Source organism: Pyxicephalus adspersus, chromosome 7 (genome assembly GCF_032062135.1).
Source record: "Pyxicephalus adspersus chromosome 7, UCB_Pads_2.0, whole genome shotgun sequence".
NCBI lineage: Eukaryota > Metazoa > Chordata > Amphibia > Anura > Pyxicephalidae > Pyxicephalus > Pyxicephalus adspersus.
Genome location: NC_092864.1, coordinates 3525124 through 3535648, shown reverse-complemented (window position 1 = coordinate 3535648; position 10525 = coordinate 3525124). Strand labels below are relative to the sequence as shown.

At 39.1% G+C, this 10525-nt stretch overlaps 1 protein-coding gene across 1 annotated transcript; it reads right to left on the bottom strand.

The window, feature by feature from the left end:
* Positions 1-2556: 2556 nt before the first annotated feature.
* LOC140334828 (up-regulator of cell proliferation-like) lies at positions 2557-9393 on the bottom strand. The gene is made up of 2 exons (XM_072417076.1): positions 9182-9393; positions 2557-7781 (listed from the first exon to the last, which is right to left on the bottom strand). Exon 2 carries the CDS (start codon positions 7570-7572, stop codon positions 3505-3507), a length of 4068 nt encoding a protein of 1355 aa, XP_072273177.1. The 5' UTR covers positions 7573-7781; positions 9182-9393; the 3' UTR covers positions 2557-3504.
* Positions 9394-10525: the final 1132 nt, after the last annotated feature.

Below are 10525 nucleotides of genomic sequence, written 5' to 3'. Positions count from 1 at the left end.
TCGTTTGTTCCCCCTCTNTGCATCTCTGTCCCCCTATTTTCCCGTCTCCCTCTTTCTCTATCTTTCTCATTCTCTCTTTCACTCTCTTGTCCATTCTCTCTTTCTCTCTCATTAGTTCTCCCTCTTTCTTTCGTTCCCTCGCTCTTTCTTTCTCTTATTCTCTCTCTCTAGTTCCTTCTTGCACTCGCGTTCGTTCATTCTCTGTCTCTCTCTCCTCTGTTCTCCCTCTCGTCCATTCTCTCTCTCTCTCTCTCTCATTTGTTCTTTGTCTCTCTTTCTCGTTCGCTCTTCCTCTCTCTCCCTCGTACGCTTTCTCTCTCTAGTTCACTCTCTCATTCGTTCTCCTCTCTCTCTCTCTCGTTTGTTCCCCCTCTTTCTCTCTCTCTCTCTCTCGCTCTCGTTTGTTATCCCTCTCTCTCTCTCTCTCGTTCGTTACCCCTCTCTCTCTCTCGTTCGTTCTCCCTCTCTCTCTCTCTCTCGTTTGTTCTCCCTCTCTTTCTCGTTTGCTCTCCCTCTCTCTCGTACGCTTTCTCTCTCTCTCTCTCTCTCTCGTTCATTTTTCCTCTCTCTCTCTCCCTCTCTCTCTCTCTCTTGTTCGTTCTCCCTCTCTCTCTCTAGTTCACTTTCTTTTGTTCGTTCTCTCTCTCTCTCTCTCTTTTGTCCCTTCTTGCGCGTTCGCTCATTCTCTTTCTTTCTCTCTAGCAAATGAAACAGAGCAGTTTAAAGGGAACTCTCGCCATGCCTATATTTAACCAGCAGAAAAAGGAAAACAAGATCAAACTTACCTCTCTAGTTGTAGGCACCATGGAGTAATTTATCCTTAAAGTCCTGAGAGAGAAATGATCATCATGATCACTGTAATGTATACACAGATTGGGTGATCACAAAGTAGATGAGTCCAGAACCCCAACTTCACTTCACTGACTCTCTGCATTCTGCTACCCCTCTCTCCTCCTCTGCATGGATGGCTTGTGTGGCTTTTCAATCAAAGAGACTCAGGAAAACACAAAGTTTGCTGTGTATCTGTGTAATTGTAACCTAAAGTGTACATAATAAATATTTCTGGGTAAAAGAAACCCCAAACTATTATAGTCTCTGTTTATTCAATGTATCTGATCCCAGAAATAGGTACTTTTGTTAATTGTTTGCTAAAATCTGAAAATGTTGCTTTACTAATAAATAAAAAGTAAGCAAAAATAAACTGATCAGTGCAATGTGAATCTTCTTTCTCCTGTGTGTCTGATGCATTACCATGATATATTTTGTCTACAACACTTCTTTAGACTGTTTAGATGTAGGGACACATGGAGACAAATATCTGCACTATTTAACATTCTGTTCAAACCAAGCCTGGAGAAGATAAACTTTCATCAGTAAAGCTGAGTAATCCAGAAAATCCAGCTTCACTGAAAACGTGTATCCTCTCCAGCCTTGGGGACCTTTAATAAATCAGGGCCAATGTATCTGTCCATTCAGTGCTGTACAGAGAACTAACAAAAAAAAATGTATTAACAGTCATTTATTAAAATAGCACAATCCAGCAAATTAACATTGAATACTTAAATTTCTAAAACATGTACATAAAAACATTGCCATCTTATGAAGTACGTCTCCAAATATATGGGGCACTCTCCCATCCCTTGACATGCAGATGATTGGGGGAACTGTGGTAGATTATTGTTCTCTTCGCATTTCACGAGGACGGCGTGCAAGGCTGCGCTGGAGCATTTTGTGATTCTAGATGAGTTATTCCATGGTAGACTGTGGATAAGGTTTAAGTTGTCACTTGGCATTCTGTATGAATTCAAGGAAAAGCCAATTACCTTATATGCAATCATGGAAAAATTGTTATTTAAAAGCCTTATTTTAAAGCTTAAGTGCTACAAGTTTCCTGTCACCCTGAGGCCATGTATGCATCTTGGTAATTTATAAGTATGTAGGAGAGATTGAACAATCAACATAATATTCTCCTGAGGAAGCGGACATTGGTTCCATGGAACGTGGAGAAAACAATGTATGTACCATAGTTCCCCCAATCATCTGCATGTCAAGGGATTGGAGAGTATTATTTTTCCACCTATGTGCTTGGAGATATACTTCTTAACATAGCAATGTTTTTATGTACATGTTTTAGAAATATAAATAAGAAATGTTAACTTGCTGTATTTTGCTTCTTTAATAAATTACTAATAATTTAATGGATTATTTATTCATTACTCCCTGAAAAGTCCCGTAGATTTTTTGTTAGTTCTCTGTATGTGATTTATGAATGGATGTGGCAGTTGTTGACTGAATAATCGGGTGGAAGAGCTTTTTTAATCCTTTGGCACTCCAGTTACCAGTTTATAGATCAGATACAGTATATTCAAACATTGCAAGGAGGGTAATATTAAACAGCCCGTACTGTGCACATTAAAGTATTTACATTTTATGATAGGTTTCCCAACACCATGTTTAAGTTCACCAAAATGACAGCACAACCTAACAATGTAGAAAACAAAACAAAAAAAAAAAAACAACTCAAAATCGAATCTACTAAAATGTAAAACAAAAAAGTAAAATACATTTTATTTGAACAATCATAAAAACACATCCTTAAAACATTAATTGATATTTTTAGACTTTCAATGCCAGAATGAGAAGAATGTTGAAAATTCTATGAGTTTTGCGGATCCCAATCAACTTCTTCAGGAATCACCGAGACTTATAATATTTTATAATTTATTAATTTAAACTTTTTTTAAATAAGAGATCAAACAATCTAGAAAAGAATGATTGGATAAATGTGGTTTGAACTTTTTAATTTTAGGAGAACTTGTGACCAGACTTTTGCATTCCATACAACTAATACAAGATGGATGGACAGGCTGGAGGTTAGCGTTAAACAAAGTGACTTTTTTCATCTTTTTTATTGAACAAGTCTTCACATAAATACTCTCTTAATAACTAAACTGAAAAAATATAGCATTTGAAGATCTCAAGTTTACAGTTCTCTTTCAGCCATCGGGGAGTTATGAGACATGATTTATTAAAGCTCTCCGAGGCTGGAGAGGATACACTTTCATAAGTGAAGCTGGGTGACCCAGCAAACCTGGAATGGATTTCGTCATTAGCTATATTTGCTTGCAAATGTTTTGAATCCTGGACCAGATCCATACCAGGTTTGCTAGATCACCCAGCTTTACTGATGAAAATGTATGCTCTACAGCTTTAATAAAGCAGGCTCAAGGTAACAACTGAGAGACAGCTGTCACCCTATAACAAAAAGTGCTTAAAATGAACTTTCATGGTGGGCTCACCATGGATTATTCGAGGTAGGACTCAGACAATGCCTAGTAAGGTTTGATGAACAGCGAGTTGCCATTACTTTTAAATTGCACCCCAATGCACAATTACAAACAGTTTTCAAAATCCTAATAACTTTTCAGTAATTGGGTTTGTTTCTACTTTAAAATAAAACAAATTTAAAATAACTCAACCACAGTCCTGGCTAACGTATGGGCATCAGACAAAGGGGTTATGGGTAGAAAAATGCATTTGGCTTGGGTGGAGGGGCTGAAATTTCCTTTTATTATTCATAGCAAAGATATATACCCGGGGCATCATGTTTCTATAAACCCTTTGAATGGGAACTCTTTTGGGACGGGAATGGGGTCCAATGGTTTTCCTTGGTTTGTTTTTTTGGTGAAATGGTCTTGGGTTTCTTTGACGTCTTTTATATCCAGTATCATAAGGGGTTGTGCTGTGTTGGTTTTTCTTCCTATATCTAGAAATCCTCTCACATACTCTGAGTATAATATTCCGGATTGCGTTCCTATTTAGCTGCATTTTATTTTCCAACTGTCTTAAAAAAAAGTCAACATAGCTGGAAAATTGTTGTGGGGTCGAGGATATGACATGCAAATGGAATTCTTTTTTATCTATTGCCAATAAAGGAAGTTTGGTAGCCAACTCACTGCAAACTGCTGTCATCAGTGCACCAACGCTATCATATTCCATCTCTGTGTGCTGTAGTAATGTCCGTCTAAGGAGTTCAATGGTTGCAGAGATGGCGTTGGCCTGCAGATCACAAAAAGGAAAATAATGGCTGAATTTTCTAACAAGATCAACGCTTTTTGCTACATTTAAAATGTGAGATTTACTTCTGCTTTTTCTGATTGCACTTACAGTTCTTACAATATCCTGTGTAACTTGAAGTTGTAGAGTAGACGTCAAGAATTGTTCAATAGCGGGTTTTAGGTAAAAGTTGCAAAACCGTTTAGCACTGCGTTTGTCTTGTATTATGGTTTTGAAAGAGTTCCCAGATAGAGGTTTCTCCTTCTCCAGGAACAACTTATCTTCTTTTGCTTTGAGAAGAACATTGTGTGTTGTTTGAAAGGCCGCAGATGCTTTTCTCAAGATCTGAAACTTCAGGTCAACCTCAAACAGATCAGTAAAAGGAAAAGATTCTCTTCTGATCACTTTGTTAATCATTTGTAATATCTCCAGGCAATGTATCGGCTCATAATCTTTCTTTAATTTAACCATGGTTAGGACGTATTTGATGCACCTCTTAGTCAGAAACTGAACGACACTCTCCAGTTTACTCCAAGGTTTGGTATTGTCCCTGGCTTCTTTCCTCGTATTCCAGGTTGGGTCTATATGTGTTTCATTAATAGTAAAGCTTTCACCTGCATGGTCTGACCACGTCTCAACATTATGAAGAGCTTCCGTAACCAAACTTCCTCTGTCTCCCATCTCCTTTTTGAGGATCTGCATGAATTCATTCAGAATATCAAGGTTTTTCAAAATTGAGGACTCCAACTGGTCTGCTTTGCCTTTGCAGTATAAGTCAAAATTGAAATTAGCTTCAAGCTCATCGGGGTCCCACTCCTGGCTACGGAAGTCTTCAACAATTGCCCGTTCCATGCCGTGTCTTAAGATTAAAATTTCAGTGCACTTCTCTTTGTAGAATGTTTCAAGTTCTTGGCTAAGATATTGGAATTTCTCCATAAATTCTCCTTCAAATTGTTTTTTCTCGGAATCTAAAGATAATCCAAAAGATTGAATCTTTTCTTGTTTTATTTTTTGCAGTTGTTCCAACATATCCTTTTTTAAGGTGTCTAGGCCAAAAGATATTGAAATCTCTTCCTCCTTTTTGGACTTCCACTGGTACATTTCTTTGTGCATACTTAATTCTACTTCCCTGTAGAGATTGGACAGTTCTTTGTAGATTATTACATCTTTAATGTGCTCAAATCTGAGAATAGGCTCAAGATTTACAGCGTTCCACAGACTTTTGATATCATTGACGAAGTCTTGCATAGTACGCAGACTGCCTTTCATTGGCTCATGGGTTAGAGTATAAATTAAATGCTGTTTTAGCTTCTTGACTTTCTCGATATAATTAGAATTTATGCATCCATTAAAAGGATCACTATGCCATAGACTGGGCATATAGTTGAACCATTGGCTGTTTAAAAAGTCACATTTCAATACATCATTTAATGATAAATAGCCAGCCCTTTTTACCACATTGGCAGCTAGATCCATCGTTTCACTTAGATATTCATAAACGTTGCTTTTGTTTCTGATGTCTCCATCTGAAGATGGTACCTTGTTCTGTACAAAATACAAAGTCGGTTTTCTACCCAAATCTTTCATCCTGAGAAATGAACAAACTGCAATTTGTAAAATATTGATGATGTCTGATGGACTTTCACTGGATAGATTGATGATGGCAATGTCACTTATCCCAATCACGAATGTTGCCAATGCATTGTCATGTTCAAATCTCTCCTCTGCAGAAGCCAACTTGGGGGATCTTAATCCTTCGGTGTCAATTACCAAGACAAAGTCACAGTCCAGCTTCCCCTTTAATCCGTCTTCCACTTTTAGAAGACTCATTAAAGCTCCTTTTGTGTGTTGAGGTCTGGTGATCTGGAACTGCAACCCGAACATGGTGTAGAGAAGGGTGGACTTTCCTGTATTGCAAACCCCAAGTGCAGATATCACCCTCACTCTGCATGGGCCTTTTGTCTTGTTGACCAGATCACTCAGGACGTCATTTATCCACTGAAAGGGTACGCTAAAGGTTTCTTCACTGATCAGAGTCAGTGGAAAGCCATCCAACAAAAGATCTGCAGCTGTCTTAGGCAAGTCAGATAATCTGGGAATCTTCCCTGTTGCTTTGATGATGATGGATTCTGCTTGGTAAATGTGTGCCAAGTCATACAAAATATTCCTCTGCATTGCTTCCTCCAGCAAAGAATTTGTAGAAGCTTTGGGACAATGAAACTGCATCCATTTTAGAAAATATCGTTTCTGTGCCTGGCTCATCAAAGTAAAAGCATACACTAAATCCGTCACAGCATCACTCAGTATGTACCTATTGAACCTTCTCCACATTTTTTCTGATTTGATATGTTCCATGGTGGTCGCTCCTTGTCGTAGTAGATGACACATCTCTTTTTCAGCATTGGCAAACTGTACTCTTAAATATTTCTGGGACTTTAGTTCATTTTCATTATACTTTATTGCAAGTACAATATCATGGGCCAGTTCTAGGCTGTGCAGTTTAGCATATTGACAATTCACTTGGTTTTCATCAGTGATGAAGCCAAAAGCGGAATCTAAAGTCATATCAGTCATTCTTATTGGCTTAGGGTTTGTCCTAATAATGTTCTTAATGATTTCCTGTATTGTTCTTTCTGGGTTCTGCTCAGTGCCCGTCAAGAAACTGTGTTTGGTTAAGCCAAATGAACTTAAAGCATCAAGTAAATGTTTTGCCTCACCATCCCTGAAACAATGGGATGAGTGTCCCAACATGAAATAAAATTGATCACGTCCCTCAATAAACAACTCACAGCTCTCAGGGATTTCTTCAAGAAGAATGAATGTGGCAGAAGAAATGCTTGCTAGGAACTTGAATTGTCTCTGGTATGTCTGTATGTCACCGTGCAGATTGACTACAGCAAAAGGTTGTTGGGGACAATGGGGAGCTGTGTTTTTAGAAGGGAAAAACCAAGTTATCTCTACCAGCCCATCGGAAATTTTTTTCGACCCTTTACCGCAGCTCATTTGGTGATGAACAAAATCATTACGGGAGCTGTGTGAGTCAAAGCTGAGAACTTGATTGAGGAGCTTAGATTTGGAAATGTTCTTACATTCCCCAAGTCTTACAAAAGAGATCAGTGGCATAGGGATATTCACCAAATGCTCTTCTATAAAATCTCCAGTTCCTGTTGGAGATGGTAAATGCTTTATAATATCTCTCATTGCCCACAACAATAATGTGCATTCTGTACCATAACCCGGGGGGAGGAGTAGAGGAACAGCTACCTGACACATGGATAGTCTGGTTACAATTTCTTGTTGTAGAAAAGCGTCTGAACAATGCAGGAGAGCACACAAGACATCCAGTGGGTGAACAGTTAGTGATTCATTTTCACCATGTTTTGAAAATGAATTATATGTCTTGCTATTCTCTATTGGTTCTGATGGACGCACACCAATATCAACTGAGATCTTGGATCCTCCCCACGTAAATCTTGTGCCTTCTTTTGCTTTTTTGGGGGTTGATTGTATCTCCATTTCCGAGCTGCATATTGTTTAATTTCTAGCATTGGTATCCATTGACATAAGCTGATTTAGGAAGCGCCAAGGGATGTCCGTTTTGGAACGGCAGGGAGTATTTGATAAGACATCTTGACTGATGCTCAGAGCATCTGAAGGTGTCAGCTTGTGTTGTGTATACGTATTCAGGCCCAGTTCTTCAATGAAGCAATTGAAGGTATTTTTTTCTGAAAACAAAATAAACAAAGTTAGTACCTGCATATGGTAAAAATGCCAAAAGTTACGGTTCAAAGACGTTTAATGTGTAACTAACCCTAACGGTATAGTGCAGGATCTTGTGGTCCCACTACCTGCAAGTTCCTGCAACTTCATTGTATTTTTTTCATCAGTTTCTGTCAGTCAGGGGATAACTTGGATCCTCCTAGGCTGAGGCTTAAAATCGGAATTTGACTTCTCTTTGTGGTTGGGATTTAAGCAGAACTAAAGCTTGCGACTCGCTTGTCCACATTCCATCTCAGGGCACAGCCTCCTTATCCTCTTATACTCAAGCTATTATGATTGTCCGTGCCAGAATGACGTAATTCCAGTGCTGGCACATGGGGCTCTATTCATCCTGACACATACAAAGGAAGCCGGATTGTTGGGTTTCCCTGGCATCCAAAACTGATACTCTTCATGCAAAGCTTAGCTTTGTGGCCAGTAACCCGGAGAAAGCAGGAATGTATGACACATTATTATAGAAGGGACAACGCCCGTACCTTTCTGCAATATTAACCGGTCAGGTAAAACTGAAACATTCACAACATATTAAATACCCTGACCCAACTCAACTCTTCATGGTGCTAACAAACCCGAGAAATCTTTCCCTTTTTTTCGAAATCTTTTTGAAACCTGAGCTTCTTTGAACTTACTACCCTTAAATAAAGACACGTACCTTCGTACAAGTAAATCTAATCTCTTCCAGTATACTTTATAAGTGATTTGAAATTCAAAATCGGCTTGGTATCCCCTGAGGAAGCTATTTGCGAAACGCGTTGACTAACTAGGACTGATTAAAGGAATTTATTTGTATTATAACAACTGGTCGCTTAGATGGACTCCTATATCACTATACCAATGTACTTAATGTGTGATGTAAAGATTTCTGAAATAAAGGACTGATGCATTCTATAACTGAAGTATTAAATCTGTTTATTTACTTATGTGTGTCAACTTGGCCTTTTACTAACATCTTAAAAACCCCATCCTCCCATTTGGCCCCAGACCTGGCTATGGGCCACATGTTGTTTTTGTACTCAGGAAAGCCATCTAACCTTTATTTTAGATTTCTAATATGGAAAGAATGAAGTACTTAGACAATCACAGTGGTATCTCCATTGTTTATGAGGACATCAATCCTATATATATTTATTTGTCTTCCATTGAAATAGTATTAAATGGAACCCGGACATGTTCACTTATCCATACTAGTTACTAAGCAAGTAAAGTTCTGCATGTTGGCGACTTTTATATTTGTGGTCTAAAATCATCCTGAGATAAGATACGGAGTAGTAATAAAATAATTCATCAGATTTTTTTCTGAACTTTTCATTTGATCACCATGGTGTTATTAACGACATGAACTCACCACTCTCTTCTTTACTTGGAGGAGTTGGAGCCGTCTCCATGTTCCAGGGTTGGCAGACCCTTCCTCCTCTATCAATCAGCATATTCAGATTCTGGCGCGTTTTACTGGCTGGATCATCACATTACAGAGCTCAGCTCTGGTTTCAGTTGAATCAAATAGAGCTCCTGCCAACCACGTCCACCATTGGGCCCAAAAAGAAGATTGTCCAGTGGCTGTTGGATCACTCAATGCGCTTCTTCGGAGATCACTGTGGGTACCAGTGAATAATCCTGTGTGAGGGAACATACATCGAGACATATCTCAGTCTGAAGCCTGGTGGCCCTGCTGATGCACACCTCACCCTTTATAGCACAATTGTGTCATTTGCAATGCTTCCTATATGAGTAATTCTGGCCTAAGGGCAATTATATCAAACACAGTCTAGGTGGGGAACGGTATTCTGCGCACATTTTTGGAATGCTTTACTAAAAACCTGAATGCTGGGAGGGTATGTACAATCATGACACTCCAACAACACACCGGCTGTATAATTTCTGTCTGGTTTGTGCTCCTCCCACCAATAATTCATAGAAACGATTATTAATATCAATATAATACTTATAAACAGTATTCATATAATGGCAATATATTACGCAGCACTGTGCATTAATATAATGGTTCCAAATGGCAGAGACAGACAGTGACATGAGGACGGGAGGAACCTGCCCTAAAGAGCTAACAATCTAAGAGGTAGGGGGGAGCAGCAAACAATAGGAGGAGGGATATGAAATGGTGGGTGAGTGAGGGTTGAAGAGACAGAAGAAGACGGGTAGGCGAGTTTGGGTTTTAGGGGCAACTTTAAATGAACAGAAAGTAGGGGCAAGCTGAATAGGATGAGAAAGACCATTCTAGAAAAGTCTTGGAGACCTGTATTTGATGAGGTTATGAATGAGGAAATCATTAGGAGGTCATTGGAGGAGTGAAGAGAGTGGCTAGGGGGGTATTGTTTTTTACCAAATCAGAAAGGTAAGTGGAAATGTAAATGTAAGTGGAAATGTAAATGTAAGTGGAAATGTAAGTGGAAAAGTAAATGTAAGTGGGACAAGAACTGTGGAGGGATTTGAAGGCAAAGCACAGAAGCTTGAATTTTAATCTATGGTGAAATGGACGCAGTTGAAGAGAACTACAAAGAGAGGAAGCAGAAGAGGAGCGGTGTGAAGACTATGTATGGGGTAGGAAGGTGGGAAGGCTGTGTGTGGGGTAGGTAGGCTGTGTATGAGGTTGGTAAGTTGGAACACTGTGTATGGGGTAGGTAAGAAGGCTATGAATGGGGTAGGTAGGTGGGTAGGCTGTGTATGGGGTAGG

Excerpts from the sequence above, each read along its gene's own strand:
- LOC140334828 (XM_072417076.1), bottom strand. The coding sequence starts at position 7,572 with ATGGAGATACAATCAACCCCCAAAAAAGCAAAAGAAGGCACAAGATTT.